The sequence below is a fragment of the Xylona heveae genome (assembly GCF_001619985.1).
Source record: "Xylona heveae TC161 unplaced genomic scaffold L228scaffold_5, whole genome shotgun sequence".
NCBI classification, from domain to species: domain Eukaryota; kingdom Fungi; phylum Ascomycota; class Xylonomycetes; order Xylonales; family Xylonaceae; genus Xylona; species Xylona heveae.
The window spans coordinates 1,032,382-1,049,331 of record NW_017264197.1 but is presented as its reverse complement, the minus strand read 5'-3'; the positions used below and the strand labels follow the sequence as shown (position 1 = coordinate 1,049,331).

The 16,950-nt window shown below is 50.2% G+C and overlaps 5 protein-coding genes across 5 annotated transcripts; 2 read left to right on the top strand and 3 right to left on the bottom strand.

Moving 5' to 3' along the window:
• Positions 1-870: 870 nt before the first annotated feature.
• On the top strand, positions 871-2,797 carry L228DRAFT_238729 (hypothetical protein; the record flags this gene model as incomplete). The annotated part of the gene is made up of 2 exons (XM_018331074.1): positions 871-906; positions 1,184-2,797. 2 exons carry the CDS (start codon positions 871-873, stop codon positions 2,795-2,797), a joined length of 1,650 nt encoding a protein of 549 aa, XP_018188377.1.
• A 1,876-nt stretch (positions 2,798-4,673) lies between these two features.
• L228DRAFT_247216 (homoserine O-acetyltransferase) lies at positions 4,674-7,042 on the bottom strand. Its single transcript, XM_018332593.1, has 3 exons — positions 6,719-7,042; positions 6,223-6,610; positions 4,674-6,153 (listed from the first exon to the last, which is right to left on the bottom strand). Exons 1-3 carry the CDS (start codon positions 6,786-6,788, stop codon positions 4,863-4,865), a joined length of 1,749 nt encoding a protein of 582 aa, XP_018188376.1. The 5' UTR covers positions 6,789-7,042; the 3' UTR covers positions 4,674-4,862.
• On the bottom strand, positions 7,032-9,570 carry L228DRAFT_247215 (hypothetical protein). The gene has a single exon (XM_018332592.1). It carries the CDS (start codon positions 9,249-9,251, stop codon positions 7,293-7,295), a length of 1,959 nt encoding a protein of 652 aa, XP_018188375.1. The 5' UTR covers positions 9,252-9,570; the 3' UTR covers positions 7,032-7,292.
• A 1,294-nt stretch (positions 9,571-10,864) lies between these two features.
• L228DRAFT_247213 (small subunit of carbamoyl phosphate synthase) lies at positions 10,865-12,973 on the top strand. Its single transcript, XM_018332591.1, has 2 exons — positions 10,865-11,463; positions 11,537-12,973. Exons 1-2 carry the CDS (start codon positions 11,287-11,289, stop codon positions 12,749-12,751), a joined length of 1,392 nt encoding a protein of 463 aa, XP_018188374.1. The 5' UTR covers positions 10,865-11,286; the 3' UTR covers positions 12,752-12,973.
• A 1,319-nt stretch (positions 12,974-14,292) lies between these two features.
• On the bottom strand, positions 14,293-16,575 carry L228DRAFT_268199 (DUF500-domain-containing protein; the record flags this gene model as incomplete). The annotated part of the gene is made up of 3 exons (XM_018335094.1): positions 14,293-16,176; positions 16,246-16,331; positions 16,386-16,575. The coding sequence occupies 3 exons, from the start codon at positions 16,573-16,575 to the stop codon at positions 14,293-14,295; spliced, it is 2,160 nt and encodes a 719-aa protein (XP_018188373.1).
• Between the last annotated feature and the right edge of the window lie 375 nt (positions 16,576-16,950).

The window sequence follows — 16,950 nt, the reverse complement described above, 5'->3', positions numbered from 1 at the left end:
CATTTCTTGTCTGCAGTTCCCGTATTACCGCCGCTTTTCGTCGTCGGTCGCCTGCGCCTCCAAAACGACACTTGCGATGCGTGCCCCGCTCATCGGCCGCCACTTTATGTTGTCTACCTATCAAGCGCGCTGATTGTCCACATTTTGTCACCGCGTGGCTTCGCTCCAATCTTAACCGTCTTGATTCTCTCGGCGCTCTGGGCTCTCATTCACCAACCCCCAGGGTCCCCTTTTGATTACTTGCTCCCCGTGCCACGCTCCCGCCGGCACCCAAAGGGAAAAAAAGAGTAACCATATTCTGATTTTCCCCCTTCCTGTCGTCTCGCCGTGTGTGCTTCGCTTCGGGCCGCCAACAGCGACAAAACACTTTCTGGACCTGGGAACGTCGACATTTACGTCTTTTTGAGTCCTTGGTTGGCTTCGGCTCCCAGTCACGCTTCGGTGACAGCTATAGCTCCCGCTATTGCTGCTTCTTTGTTTACGCGTTATATGTGTAGTGTGGGTGTGCATACGCTCAGACTAGGTGCGGTGTGAAAGCCGCAAAAAGGGCCCAGTGAAAGGAAAGGCTCTGAACGCAGTTCTTCCTCAAGCCAAAGGGTGCCGCCGTCCTTTTTGGCTCTGCCTCTGACCACGGTAGCCACGCCATATCCGTGCTGTCATTCCATACACTTACACACTAACTTATTCTTTGCTCCCCTGGGCATTCCCCTTCGAACTCACCTCACTTCATTTCTCCCCTATCCTCTCCTGTATCCTTCACCTCTCCTTACCGACATCTTCCTTTCTTCCTTCCTTCCTTCCTTCCTCTCCTCCTCACCTCCTCGCCTTGGATCTACTTCTTGTGACGATCCACTTCATGAGACCAGCATCATGAAACGCAAGTTTGGTTTGAGGCTGACACCGATTGTAAGTACATGTTTTCTTTCTTTCCCTACGTCTGCCGTGGCTACTCCTCCCTTCTTCTACCCTCTCACGCACAAGAGACTGTATGTGGTGGCTTGAGATGAGGGTTTGTTTCGGGCAAACAATGCACACACTAGCTACCTTGGGCGACGGGATGTCTCTCTCTCAAACACCGAATATTGTCAGGGTCAAAACAAGAGGGCAAGAAGAGAAGGGAGACGGGCCAAAAGAGGAGAAAAGAAAAGAAAAGAAGGGAAATCAATGCTGACCGCTACAGCAGAAGGTGACTTCTTCGGCCATACCTTCACCTGCGGTTCACAATGTGGACCATTTTCTTTACAACGGCGCGGAATCGCCCGTCTTCATTCCCGCCTCACCCTTGATCGTCCGCCGATTTCCATTGACACCGCTGGTGGACTCGCAATTGCGACATTCATGTGCTCAGCTACTTCGAGATATTGCTACTCGTCAAACGAACCACGATGATGGCCACATTGCATTCGATGACAGCATTTCGCGCGAGGGCACTCGACAGGACCGTCAAAAGATAGCCTTTGAGCAACCGCCTCAACTACCGCCGCTTCAGCATCACCGCAGGCCCTCGGAACCGACTTTCAGCGTCCAAGATCCCTGGAGTCTCAGCGACTCGACAGGAGAGGAACAGGCACCGAGACATGCAGCAGGTGGCTTTGGTTACAGTAGTGATGATAACGCCACGGCGTCGTACACACAACCAGAGCATCACAAGAGACATAGCTCGGTCGAGCCTGGTTCCGGACTGGCCGGAGCGGCAGCGTATCACATCAACCGATTCCGGAACCCTATACCGGCTGGAGCCTCATATGGCACCTCTTCGTCGACGAGTCGCTCCAACACCACCACCGATCGTTCTTTTACCCGCTCAACCGCTGTCACGTCTGTCGCCATTTCGCCCAGTCTCCAAGATCGATCATTCTCCAAGGGAGGAACGGGCACAGTGTCGCGCGTGGGTTCAGTCGCCAAGAAACGTACCGCCACACCTGCTTCGCAACCGACGGGCCATTTGAGCCGAGCGAGCAGCATCAAGGAAGGAATCAAGGAATACATTCGTCCCCGGTCATCCTCGGCCAGTATTCGCAGCAAGCGTTCGCAGCGCAGCGTGGATAGCTCCAAGGAATCGTCTGGGCCCTCGTGGTGGAGCGGCATCACGCGTCGGTCAAGCCTCAAGGCAGCGTCGCGAGAAAAGAAGCAGCAGCAAAAGCAGCAGCAGCAAGAGGAAGAGACTCGAACATACTTGAATCGGGCGCTCCCGCCCTTGCCAAGTCTCGACATGTGGGACGCGGATGCGAACAAGGAGACGCCGCCGGAAGGAACAATAAGATTGATTGACTCGTCTGCCAAGCAGCCGGATAATAAGAAGCACGTTGCCAATATGATGCGTCAACAGCAACCGTCGAAAACATCTGGTAAATCCAAGCAGCAGCAGCAGCATCAATACACGTCCAGTACGGAAAGCAATGCCGTTGTCGTCGACAAGTATGGAATGCATCGTGCCCTCTCCTATGACGAGGAGCGCGCACGAGAGCATAGGCTTCGACGTACGGTTGAAGAGAAGATGCGCGGCGCTGCTGCTGCTGCTCAGGGAAAAGACACCGCTTCAGGACGAGACACTGCTTCGTCGGACGCCAAGCAGAGGATGCAATCAAGCAGATCTCAGCAATCGTATTATGGGCACTCTGGAAGCCGACCTGTCGACGCGCATGAACTTGCTCAGAAGCTATCGCGCATGGGTGTGCACAATGACGATGACTCCAAGGAACACGAGAATTCGCCGGGGTGGAGAAAGAAGTTGACCAAGTTTGGACTCGGACTGAGTAAGAAGCATTCGCGTCAAGAGCTCAGAGCAGAGGCTTGATTGTTTTGCGAAAGACGTGGTATACCTTGCAAGTGACGGGTCATTGGCAATGACAATTGGCGTTGCTTTGGGTGTGCTTGCTGCATTATATCCATTCATTTGCATTATTGCATTCATTATTGCATCCATTCTTTCATTCATACAATTGCCTTTGTGGGGTACTATTCCTAGGATTGCCGGCGGAGCTTTTCTTTTTTCTTTTCTTCTTTTTTTCTTCTCTACTTCTACTCTCCCATTCCATATTCCCTTTTTCTTTTCTTTTCTTTTCTCTTCTCCTTTTTCCTATTATACACTTCGTGCTTATGCTTATGCTTATTCTACGACGATGATATCTCCAATCAGTTTTGCTTTTTTTTCTTCTCCTCCCCTTGAACCATCCATCCTTGATCCGTCTCTCTATCCTACTTCATCCGCCTCTCTATCCTCATTCCTCAAATCCTCTATCCTCGTCCGACAGTCTCTATCCTCAATCAGCAGTTATCTTCATTCTTCGTTCTCAGTGATCAAGTTTACATATTGCATTTCCAATTTTTCAATTCTGCATTTTGCAAGTTTTCGAATCGGTGCACCTCGTTCCGCACCGCGTTTTAGCTACTAGCTACAAGCTACAGTGGCTACAAAATTTTGGGAGGCATTTAAGGGTTACGGATCACGTCTTACGTTTTGAGTCATGTCTGTCATTGATTATTTCATTGACCATTTTTGCTCATTTTCTTTTCTTTTCTCTTGATTCTATTGTTTCCTTTTTTACACATTTTGTTTTTCTTTTTCCTTTTTTTCTATTCTTTTCTTGAGTTTTTCGAGTTTTCGAGATTTTGAGCTTTTTTAGATTTGAAGACTCAATTCAGATGCTCCGTCTCCATGACTCGAGACTCGAGACTCGAAACTCTAGACTCTAGACTCTAGACTCACAGAGTCGTTTGATATGTTGATACCTCTTATATACTCTTTCTTAGTCTTATGATTATTGATTCTTACACTTATCTTATGATTTGATCTTACCTTATGATTTGATCTTACGTTTATGATTTGATGTTAATTACTCTTATGATTTGGTGTTCCTTACTAATGGTTACTTGACATTCCCGTACGTCAATTTATAGTCTAGTCGATGGTCGATGGTCTAGAGTCCAGTCGATAATCTATACACCATAGTCTGTATTCGAATTGCCTTGCCTTGCCTTGACTTTTGACTCTTGCCTTTTGACTCTTGCCTTTTGACTTTCAACTTTAAATATTCCTATACGTTTTGTTCATCATCTGTAAGTAAGTCCTTAGTCCTGTTGTCGAGTTGGACTTGACTTGAACTTGGCTTTTGTCGTAGATATTTCATCTCTTCACTTTGATGTCATCTTGTTGATCGTCTCGTATATCGTCTCGTATAGTATATATCGTGGCGTATATATCGTGGCGTATATATCGTGGCGTATGTATTCATATCCATCCTCTCGTGGAGTGTAGTAGTATAGTAGTATAGTATAGTACTCGACTACAACAAAACGAAAGTGCAACAGAACGAATGGATGGATGGATGAATGTATGGATGGATGGATGGATGGATGGTAGGTGTATATATTTTCATTTCATGTCCTAGTTGGATAGGACTAGACTAGACTAGATAACTAGATAACTTGGTTCCCTGAGGTAAGATAGATAGGTAAGACAAGGTACCTAGGTAGGTAGGTAGGTAGGTAGGTAAGTAAAATAAGATGGAGCATCTAGATATAGGTACTATAACCTTGCTTTTTGTGTGTGTATGTCTCGCTCTGAAGGATTCATGAGGGGGAGGGCGGTCTAAGGATATACCACGGTCCACAAGACTTTTCCAAAGAAAAATAAAATAACAGGGACAGCAAGTGCAGTTGCTCTTTTGTTGAAAAAAAAAAAAAAATATCACAGAAAGAGAAAACAGAGGGGGGAAAAAAGAAATATCATGCCGACTAGACAACTAAGACACTATGACACTACCAAGATGTAACGTCATCGACTAAACTACCCTGACGATGACAACTGCCGAGATATGACAAAATAGCAAGACGATGATAATCTACCAAACGGATAATAATCACCAAGACGTAATGTCATCGACCTCGGCCTCGCCAAAGGTGCTGCTCTTCTTCAGCTTGCCTACACCAGATTGCTCACCCGTCGCGGCCTCGGCATCAACATCGTCGACGTCGTCTTCATCGCGATAGTCCGGGTCAATGGGAGCAGAGGTCATAATGTCCGGCAAGACGTCGCCAAAGAAGTCGAGAATGTGGTGATTGACTTGCTCAAACTGGAGCAAGAAGGCGTCGTGGCCTTCGGGGCTGTCGATGGTGCGCAGACGCGCCTTGGGGATGCTCGCGGCGAGTTCTTGCTGCTCGGCAAAGGTGAAGAGGCCGTCAGACTCGATGCCGATGACGAGTGCGGGCTGCTGGATGAGCGCGAGCGCGTCGCCGACGGGGTTGGGCGACGACGGGTCGACGCGGTACCGGCTGACGTCGTGGGTGTCGAGTTTGCGCGTAATGGCAATGTAGCAGTTGCTGTCGAAGCGCTTGACGAACTTGTCGCCCTGGTAGCGCAGGTAGGATTGCGCGGAGAAGTACGTGGCTGCGCGCTTGCGGGGGTTGGTCGAGAGCGACGAGGAGGAGTTGGATGTCGAAAGCGGCGGGGGAGGCGTGAATGTCGTGGCGCCGCTGAATTGCGGGTCTGTAAAGTTGGTGAGCGGATGAGAGGAGGAGGTATCGCTCGTGCCGTTGATGGTTGTGGCGGCAGCGCCGGGAGTAGGGACGGGAGTAGGAGTGGAAGAGGCAGTGTGGATAGATGCTGCCGAGGCGGAAGCGGAAGCGGAGGAGGTGGATGCCGGAGTAGACGTGGTAGAAGCCAAGGCGGCACGGTGCTCGTCACTGCTCAGGGACACGCTCGACTGGCGCGGAGATCGTCGGTTCTTGTGTCCTTCATTGTGTACGGCCCAGTGCTCGTTCGACGGCGTCGGCGGTCGTGGTTGCTCATTAATGTTCTGCCGCCGCGACGGATCAGGTGTGTTGCGGCCGAAACGCGACTCAAACGAATTGCGGCTTCGGTAGGTCAGGAGCGCAGACATGCGGGCGGCACCCAGTCCTGCCGTGGGGGGGTCTTCAAAGGGATAGTACCCGTCGTCATATTTCGGGTCGCAGTAGATGCTCTGTCGCTGAGCCTCGCCCCAGCTGATACCCCATGCGCTGTGTTGGCTAGACGTGGCAATGGGCACAATGCACCGGACATAGTCTTTGCCAAAGTATGCCCATTCCAAGACCAACATGCCGCCCATGGATCCACCTACCACGGCAGCCAATTGCTTCACGCCTAAGCTATCGAGGATCAATTTGTGCAGACTATTCGAACGGGACTATGTTAGCGGAGTCAAACACCTTGGACAATTATGTGAGAGAACAAAAACATACTTGACATCGTCTCTGATTGTCGTCAGAGGAAATTCTGGTCCGTATCGTCCCAAAGAAGGATCTCCGTCCTTGTTGGTCACTGGACTGGCAGTGCCGTACGGGCTTCCCAGACTGTTCAGACAGACAATGAAGAATCGTGAGGCGTCAAATGCTCGACCTTTGCCCATCAAGGGACCCCACCAGTCTGCCACGTCTGCGCTGCCGGTCAGCGCATGGCAAATGATCATGGCATTGTCGCGGTTCGGCGACAATTTGCCCCGCGTAGTGTATGCCACGGGCACATTACGCAGAGTCACTCCCGACTCTAGCGTAAACGACGGTATCACCACAATATTCTGGTGAGGAATCAATGTCGCAAATGGATTCTCAGGCTGGCTGGATATTCTTCCTGGGGACGTTAGTTGGCATTGATCTCTTCATTTGAAGATTACATTGTGAAGGCCGATCTTCGGAGCGCAAGTAACACTTTTTTTTTTGGGCGAGGGTGAATACTCACTGTAGCCCTCGGGCGGAGCGGTAGCCGCCCCATTGAGGGGTGCTCCTGCTTCTGGAGTGGAAGTAGCCATCTGCGCAAAACCTAGAACAAATTGGCCTCTTGCGTGCCCAGGATGAAAGCGAAGATCTCACCAGGAGACTTCGCGGCAGAGGGGTGCTCATGATATAACTGTCGAGGGGCAGGGGGGAAGTCTGAAGAGTCAAATGGCAAAAAATGACTAATCGGGATTGGTAGAGACCAGAAAAAGTACAGTCATCGCTATCACGTGAAAAATCGTTATCGATAAGATAAGACCCAATGATCTCATTTGATTGTGCAGTGCAGAGTCACCCAATCTTCACTTCGTAAATGCTGCATTTATTGCATTCGATCATTATTTGCTCCAATGAACGAATAGAATATTATTTTTGATGAGATCTCCCGGCTATCATTCGCTGCAAACTTTTCATTTTCCTTGTAAGTTGAAGCCATTGATCAACCATGACCAATTCCAATTAAAGTCACACAAGGGGGGAAAAGGGTGGGGTGAGAAGAAACAGCATCCACCTTTTACTCGTGTTACCGCGCCATCAATTTACCGCCAACCTCCGCGTCTGCCATAGCTATTTCCCCGCCTATAGCTTGGGCCACCTCGGCGTCCCGGATTTACGTCCAGTCCGCGGTCGACCAGCAAGTCTCCATCCTCAAATGTGTAACGTCTCATTTCGTCTTCGCCTCGGCTCAAATTCCGACCCGGTCCACCCAGTCGGTCTGCCAGCTCGTCCAATCGTTTCTCCGATAAATCCTTGGATACTGGTAAATAGTATATCTTGGGTTTGGTCGAGGTCGATTTGAACAATGTATCGAGGGCCATGAAACCTGCATTCGCAGGCTTCGAGGGTCGACGGGACGCTTGGTCCGACGGTCTTCGGCGGTCGTACAAGTCTGCCTCGCTGCGACGTGGGCCTTCGGGCGCACCCTGGACCCCACGGCCAGCTCCCGCACCTGCTTCTGGTCTCCAGGAGCCAGCTCCAGCTTCTCGTAAGACTGCCTCGATCATGTCGCCATCATTTTCGGCAGGTTCGTAGACCACTTCCCACCTCTTGGCGGCAGAGGGCCTGCCCCCACCGGACGAGCTCTGCTCCATTTCGATCCACTGTCCCATCTTCTCTTCAGGCACAAAGTCCGCCCAGAGCGGTTTTCGGGTGCGTTCATCGGGCCAGACACGGCCGTGTAATGCGGAGCGCACCCGTGAAGCGGCAGATACATTGGAAAAGCTGGCGAAGCAGTGGGTGCGAATAGGATCGAGGAAAAAGGTCCGAAGAATCTCCGAATCAGGAGACGAGTTTGGTGGAGTGGCAAGGGAAATCAAATGCGCTTTGAGCGTATGAGGTTGGAGAGGCCGCATAAAGTCCCGGACGTACAGAGCCGAGGTGGCAGGGTGCAGAGCGGGGCCGACCGTGCGACCTTCCTCCTCCTCCTCTTCCGCTTCCTCTTCCAATGTCGTCGACGGGCCGGCTTGCCGTGACGGCGACTTGTCACGCGTGGAATCCTTCAAGGATTCGGAAAAGAGGTCCTTGAGTCGTCGGTCCCCTGTTCCAGCGCCTCGCGCAGGCGGGGACGCGCGAGCATGAGGTGATTCTTCTCTGCGCTCAGGCTTCTCTTGCTCCTTTTCAGAGGCGGAAACAGCTTCGTCGCCGCCAGCGGTCCTCTGAGGCAGTTCCTCCTGGCTTTTCGCTTCTTCATGCTCCTCTGGTGTTATCGGGATCCCCTCCTTTTGAGCTCTTTGATCCTTATTTTCTGATTCCTCGTCTTCGTGAAATTGGACCTCTCCACCGTGGTCCTCCTGCTTCGCGCGTTTCTGCGCCGTCTCGCTAGGCAATGGAAGGGGACTGTGACTTCGCCGTTTGCGTTTCCGGTTGTCTTCCTGTGTTTCTTCCGCTGTAACTGAAGTTGGCGTGGGCGCAACAGTCTGGCCGGCACTCGATGCATCTCCAGTCTTGTCTACAGATGCTGGCACAACTTCTGGCTCTGGTTTCTGCGCAACTTCAGGCAATTGCGAATCCTCACTTCGTGTAGCTTCTGTGGCCTGTTCTGGCACTGATGATGGTGGTGCTTCGACGGGCAGTTGCGCAGTTTCCGTTTGAGCTTCATCGCCGCCTCTAGACTCACTCGAGACGTCGGCTCCAGTGGGCGAAGTGGGGTGGCCATTTGTCTCAGGAGCCGGCTGTGCTTCCTGCTTTGAAATACCCGTCACTTGTTCCTCCTGTTCCTTCTGAGGAATTTCGGTCTCTTCCTTGTTCACGGAAATTTCGGGTTTGCCACCTGCAGCTTCCTGGGCCTCCGGCTCCGGTTGTTCTTGCGGTGCAGGCTGGTCAAGAACAGGCGTTGCTTCGGCTTCTTGAGGTGTTTCATCCGCAGCGGCCGATTGAGAGTTGGCATCATCCTCGACAAGACGGTCAATAAGGGCTTGCTTCAGTCCCGTCTGTGGTAAGCCACGCTGTTTGAGCTCCGCCTTGAGGTCGACAACTTTGAGCTTGCTGTAGTCGGTCATGATGGGCAAGGAAAAGAGCGAGAAAGAGAGTTAACGTGTAGTGATGATGATCACATGGAATAGATGCGATTTCACGCAAGTCTAATACCTGCGACAGCAACCCTGGCGATAGAAAAGGAGATTCTGAATGAGTGTTGTGTGTAAAGGGTGAATTGTGTTTTGGATTGGGCGCGCGACGAAGCTCCTCCCAAGGGGGTCGGGTTTGCGACTTTGGCGTCATGGGCTCGTCTGAGGACAAGTGCTGCTGAGTCATCAATGCCGGGTAAGGACTGGGATAAATTTTGTCTCACGGTCACATGTCAATGTATCAGTTTTAATCACAGTTGGGCTTTGACGTCCACTTGGAAAGAGAATTGGATGTGAAAGTCAATTTCAGGAATTTAATGATTGATTCTAGTTTACTTACAGTTGATTGGCCAATGCTCCTTGTTCGATTGCTTTGAGAAAACATTTGATAGTCACGTGCTGGCAAATCACGAATGGACTTTGATATCAGCACCGCCAAAGGGGCTTCACATAACGCGTACGACGGCTTGATCTTTTCCCACCGCGGACATGGATCACTGAACCCTTTCGGTAGAGAGATGAAGAAGGCGGCATTTGCGTTTCCGGCGCATCGGTGGCTTCGGGAGGGTCATCTCGGAATGCAAGACGATCATGTTCAGAATGCGTCCTCTGGGAGATCTCCTAGGAATAAAGTGGATCCTTGATATCGGTCCGAGACCGGAGGAGGTTTACTCGTACTCTCCTGTCGGAGCTTTAGCCGCACAACTTTAGAAGCAGTCTTCTAGCTTTGTACTGTGATACAGTAGATGACGATTTCAATATATATCTAGAATCATGTCGAGGGAAAACCGAAGAGCACTCAAACGAGATGAAAGCAAGGAGACGATAAAAGAGATGTAGATAATCTGTGGAAAGTATCATAGACACCATTGATGAGAATGATTGTGGAGTGATGGAGCTCCCCAGAGGCGTCTTTATTTGACTCATCGCTAACTTAGATTAATCGCCAATAAGGATGAGGTAATTAGAATCCACCCTGAGGGGCCGAGATATCGTAACCCGCAACCAGTCATTGAATGAGTTCGGCATACCAAGGCATCATAAAGATTCAAAGTCAGTAAAGATACTTGTGCGGACTACGGTGAGGATGGTATTAACATTGATTTCACTTTGAAAGATCCATATAAATGTGCAAAGACAAGGAAAGAGGTGAATAATCATTGGAAAAGTCATGAGCGGTGACGGTGGTGGTGGTTGATGATAAACTCTCTTTGGTGTTTTGTTACGTAGCGAAAAAGTTGAGTCAGGGTCCAGTATTGGTACTTGTTCTCGTCATAGAATTTGGGTGTGAGCAACAAGTACTCGTGTGATAGATAAGCCCAAGCGAACTAAAATGATTCGCCCATTTTCGGCCAATTTTTTCGCGCCCTAAACTCTCCTTCTCCCGACTTCTTCTATCAAAATCCCCCCCCCCCGCCAATTCTTTCTCTTCTTTTCCCTTTCTTTTACCCCCCAAAAGTCACTTCAATCCACTTTCAACGAGACGATCCAACGTCCCTGAGCTTGAACTTGTTCATCATCCCCAGTTTCAACAAAACCCTTATCAACTCGCCTTCGAGCCGCTGCCCTTTCCATTAAAAGAGCAGCGAAGTCGAAGCTTACTGTTGCCCGCATGCGTGTGGTTGCGACCCTATACACTTCCCAGGTATGCCTCATCCCCGTCGACCTTTTAGGCCTTCTAAGCTACACGTCCTATTGTCATTCATGTCCCCGAATGTTACCCTTGACCCTCTGAATCTTGTGTCCTTCTTCCTATATACCGTTCATGTCGGGAAATGATCAATTGATGCTGACTCGACGCGTTGCAGGACTACATCTCAGGTACGATGCTCTGTACAGAGTATAACGATTGACGCCCTATATACTAATCGACATGACAGACCACTTGTGGAAGGCCTCGGTAAACTGAGTCCTTTCTCAGAACATTGCCGCTTTTTCTCTCTTCTGAATATCATATAATATAACCATCATGTTTGCCCGTTTCGTTAGACAGGCGGCTGCAAAGCCCATGCCTGTCAATGCCAAGTTTGGCATCCAAAGCCGTCTCATGGCTACCGTCCAGGGTAGCACTGGTCGTCAGATGCCCGTCTCCAGCACCACCCGTGGCACTCGCATTGCCCGTGACCGTGCCACTTTCACTATCAAGGTATGTTGTTGCCATTGACATTCTTACAGATCATGTAAAAAGCCGCTTTGTGCTCATTTCGCTTGTCGTTTAGGACGGTCCTGTCTTTTCTGGCAAGTCCTTTGGTGCCAGATCCAACATTTCTGGTGAAGCCGTCTTCACTACTTCTCTCGTCGGCTACCCCGAGTCCATGACCGATCCCTCCTACCGTGGTCAGATTTTGGTCTTCACCCAGCCCCTGATTGGCAACTACGGTGTGCCTTCGTCTAAGCGTGACGAGCATGGCCTTCTCAAGTACTTTGAGTCCCCCAACATCCAGGCCGCTGGTATCGTTGTGGCCGATGTGGCCGAGCAGTACAGCCACTGGACCGCCGTCGAGAGCTTGGCCGAGTGGTGTGCTCGTGAGGGTGTCCCCGCCATCTCCGGGGTCGACACTCGTGAGATTGTCACTTTCCTCCGTGAGCAGGGCTCTTCGCTCGCTCGCATCACCATTGGTGAGGAATACGATGCCGACCAGGACGAGGCCTTTACCGACCCCGAGCAAATCAATTTGGTCCGCCGCGTCAGCACCAAGGCTCCCTTCCACGTGAGCTCTTCGATGGGCGATCTCCACGTCGCCGTCATTGACTGCGGTGTCAAGGAAAACATTCTCCGCAGCCTCGTCAGCCGTGGCGCCAGCATCACCGTCTTCCCCTATGACTACCCCTTCCACAAGGTCGCGCACCACTTTGACGGTGTCTTCATCTCCAATGGCCCCGGTGACCCGACTCACTGCCAGGAGACTGTCTACCACCTCCGCAAGTTGATGGACTCTTCTCAGATCCCCATTATGGGTATCTGCTTGGGCCACCAGCTGCTCGCTCTGGCCAATGGCGCCCGTACCGTCAAGCTCAAGTACGGTAACCGTGCCCACAACATTCCTGCGCTCGACCTCACCACTGGTCGCTGCCACATCACCAGCCAGAACCACGGTTACGCCGTGGACGCCAACACGCTCCCTAGCGACTGGAAGGAGTACTTTGTCAACCTCAACGACTCGAGCAACGAGGGCATGATTCACAAGTCCCGCCCTATTTTCAGCACCCAGTTCCACCCCGAGGCCAAGGGCGGTCCGCTCGACTCGTCGTACCTCTTTGACGCCTACCTCGAGAGCGTCAAGGCCTACAAGAAGAACCAGAGCATCTTCCACCCCACCCGTGACAGCCGTCCGAGCCCGCTCCTCGTCGACTTGCTCGCCAAGGAGCGTGTCGGTACTCAGCCGACCAACCCGGGCACCGTCGCCGCTGCCGCTGCCGCCGGCGCTGCCTAATGGTCTTGTCACACCTTTATTAATTCCTATTTTGATGCTCTGGTTATTTCGTGAAAGGCAAAACGGGGGGGAAATTGGAAGGGCGTAAACCTGCAAATATCGTGTTCTTCTTGTATTGATTGATTTGTCGTTTGTCGTTGATTCAAAAGGTTTCTTTTCATAGTATTTTATTATCTTTTCTAGAAGAAATGGAATATAAACTGAATAACATATCCACCCTTGAACTCAAACTTCCACGTAAAACTTGAACGTACAACTCAACGTACAACACGACGTACAACGTACAACATCAGTGACGCAATGGCTCAATGCAGTATTATAAACGACCAGACCAGAGTGAACAATGATACATGTTTATTGCATTGACTTCTCTTGCTTCTCTTGCCACCATTGCCTCCATTGCTTCCTTGACACATTGGTAGTATATCAAGAGTCGAGAATTACATCCGTCCCTGAGGCCAAGTTTACTGATATTTCTACATTCTGCATTCTACATTCTGCATTCTGCATTCTGGCATTGCGGTCGTGTAGCCATGCAAAGTACAATACTACAATACCTACCTTATATTCTCTCAGTCTCTCTTAAAAAAAAAAACATGCAATACTAATCACTAAGGTATCGTCCTACTAACTTATTCATTACTTGGCTTGGTACTAGCATACCAGGTTGCTTAAAAAGATCCTCTTGGATTAAGATAAGTAGGTATAGATGGGTGGGTAGGTAGGTAGGTAGGTGATATAAGGTAAGGTAGTGACACAGTACACACTACACACTACACACGTGACACTACACAGTAAACGTTAATGTAAAGACACTACACTCATGTGAAGACACTACACAACTGAAATGTATAAAATATACCATACACCTAACCACTAAGCACTAAACGTAAAGTGTAAACACTCACGTAAACACTCAACGTAAGGAATCAACATAAACAGTAAACGTAAGTTGTAAAGTGTAAACAGTAAGTAAACACAGTAAACAGCAAGTAAACACTTGATACTCGTACTCGTACTCGTACGTGGTCACTTCCGCGCTGAATAACGAAACGGCGCATGATTTAATAAATAGACACACGGAATGGCTGACACACACACAGAATGGGGGGGGAAGAGGATACACAGAATGGGGATTAAAAGTGAAGACAAAAGGAAAAGCAAATACTTAAAACTTTAGAAAATACGGAAAAGTTTAAAAAAGGGGACAGGGACAGGGACAGGGATAGAGGCTTGACTGGCATTGACTGGAATTGAAGTGGAAAAAGAAAAGAAAAAAAGGGGGAAGAAAAGGAAAAGGGAAGAAGGAAGAGACTATAAAGAAGAAGAAATAAAGAAAAAAGAAATGAAAAAAAGGGGGGAAAGGAAAAGCAAAGACAAGGAGAGCATAGGAGAGCAAAGGACAAAATGAAAGCGAAATGGAAATTAAAAAAAGGGAAAGGGAAAGGGAAAGGCAAATGGGAAATGGGAAATGGGAGGTAGAAGAAAGGACGAAACGGGGAAATAAAGAAAACAGGGGAAGAAAGGACGAAAAAGACGAACTACGAAAAATCTTCCTTGTCTTCCGTATCTTTCTTAGCACTGCCGTTTTCAGTCTTCGCCTCTGCAACACCATTGTGACTGTCATGGTTGAATGCAGCATGCGACTCGAGTATTGGTGCGGCAGGAGAGGCCGGACGGTCTGGCGAAGGAGGGAGAGAATGGAATTCGTCGCCTTCGAGGGTGTTATTATTTGCGGGCGCTTTTGCAGAAGCAGAAGAAGATTCGGTTGTTGTGAGCGGTGCGGATTCTTCCTTTGCTGCTTCTGCCTCATGGTTGGCATTGACATTGCTATCTGCAGGTGCAGGTGCAGATTGCGAGGAGCGATGGTTGGCAATGATGCTGACGCGCTGGAATCCGGCTTCGTCTTCTTCGTCGTCATCGTCGGCAAAGGAGCCAGGGAGGGTGGCAGAGGTTGAGGTTGGGGTTTCGGATTGCGCGGATGCTTCGTCCGCTGGAAGGGCTGTGGGAGTCTCATGATTTTCATGAGCTTCAGATGCCCCGGCTTCGATAGCAGGAGTAGTGGCTGATGGCGACGATGCATCTGATGAAGAAACCTCCTGTGACGAGGTGGGCTCGGCATTAAGCATGCGGCGGCCGGGATTGCGGGGAGGAAGAGCGGGCGGAATGCGCTTGGGAATGGTGACGAGGCGGGCTCGAGAGATGCGTTGTGGCTGAGCCGCGGTTTGGACGGGGACTGCTTCGGTGGAAATGTCATCGTGAGAAGCGGCCGTCTGTTCGTGTTCGTGTTCATGTTCGTGATCGCGTTCGTCGTCGAGAGGGATAGTAGACATTTCATTTTCGTTTTCAGGTCCGTGGCCATTCTCTTGTTTGTGGTTATTCTCATCATCGTCATCAGCTGCGCGTTTTGATGGCGATGGCTGATCGTGGGTTTTCTGCTTTTCCAGTGCAAGCTCTTCCTGCTCGGAGATGGATACTGTTGGTGACGTTACCAGTCCATCAGCATATCCTGCGTCCTTCTTCAAAGATGATCTGGACACGGGGCTGCGCAGCTCTTGCTCATTCTCTGCTGTTTGCGTACCGACATCGTTGCTCACTGCACTCATGCGACTGACTCGGCGACTCCCCTCGCCATACTTTTGAGACGAACTCTCCGTACTTCGTCGATTGAACGTGGCATACACAGGACTCGTGGGAGCAGGTCGATACTCAAATTGCTCGCTGGTCGGCCGCGAATTTGTACCCGCTTCCCTGATTTCCATGCCTTCTCGCTCCAGAGCCAAAACTCCGTACGGGTCTTCGTCACCTTCGTCTGGCACGCCGAAAATGTGGCCCTGCTTTTCGACTTCCATGTCGCCCGGCGCAGGCTCTGAAGGCAGGATAGACTCATCAATATTGCGGTCTCCTTGTGCCGCCTTGAGCGTCTCCATAAACATCCGCGTAGTATATGGCGTGAAATTTACATTGCCGGCCAGAATGTCCCTGACTCCAACTTTCTGGCTATAAAATCGAGCATTCTCGTCCGTTCGCTCAATGATGACGGTTCCATCCACTTGCACACCAGCATAGAAGCCGCGGCTTTTCAAATACGTCCAGACAGGAGCCTGTCGCTTGTGCACTTCAGATTCAACAACACCACCAATGCCGACCGGGCCTGCTACGGCGCTGATTTCGCCTCCAAGCGTACATCGAATCTTCATAAATGCCTCGAGTGCTTTTTCAGTGTTGATGACTACGACGCAGTCGTAAATGTCCACTCCAACCAGAAAGCCTAGCCCTGCGGTGTGGAGAAGAATACCAGACGGCGGAGACCATGTGCCATCTGCTTTTCGCGCCACAAGAATACCGCTTCCTCCTGCGCCTGAGATCCATAGACCTGAACGCATCGTGGTAAAGATTGCTAAACCCTTAGCCTTGGCAATTACCTATTTTGATATACTCAGCAAAAGGTTCCAGGTGTATGTATTTGCAATTTGCTCCTCTGATATACTTACCTCTGATGGAATCTTCTTCAGCACTTTTTGCTTCTGTTTCGGGCCGTCGACGCCCTTTTGGACCGTCTCCTCATAGAACCCATCCTCTATATACTAAATTAGAAAACAAAGTTACAAAGCTTCCAGGAGGAGTGGCATACTGCAAAAGCTTTTCAAAATTCGTGCCGCCTTGTCGCATTCCTTGTCAAGCGTCGTTGGCCAGAACGCTTCTGCGCCAAGTTTGTTTGATAATTTATTCACTGGTGCTCCAAGCTTATCCGCCCATCCCCAGACCTTGTCGAATCCCTTCTTTCCCCCAGTCCAAGTCTTGTCCAACATACCGCTAGGCATTGTGTCGAATTGAAGCCGTCCCGACTAAATGCGATTTGCGAGGAAGTATTAGGTGCGCTGGATTAACGATGCCAGTCACGACGATAACTGGAACGATCGTCGCGGGCAGTTTACAATCGGCGGATCCCAGAGTGGTTACCGTGCCCAATCTATCGGCGCGCAATCTCAATCAACCGGACACCTGTGGATTATACCATTCGACCGGCTATCGATTTGGCAAGAACCTCTTTTTCGCAGTTCACGTTCGCTCTTTCCTTTTCTGGCTCTGGATATCCTCGGAGGCTCTCAATAAAACGACTGCTATATACCTGGTATGGATCATTCGATGCTCGAGCAAGTTGTAGCTGAATTAAGCAGTTGCCCTTTCAGAGTGTG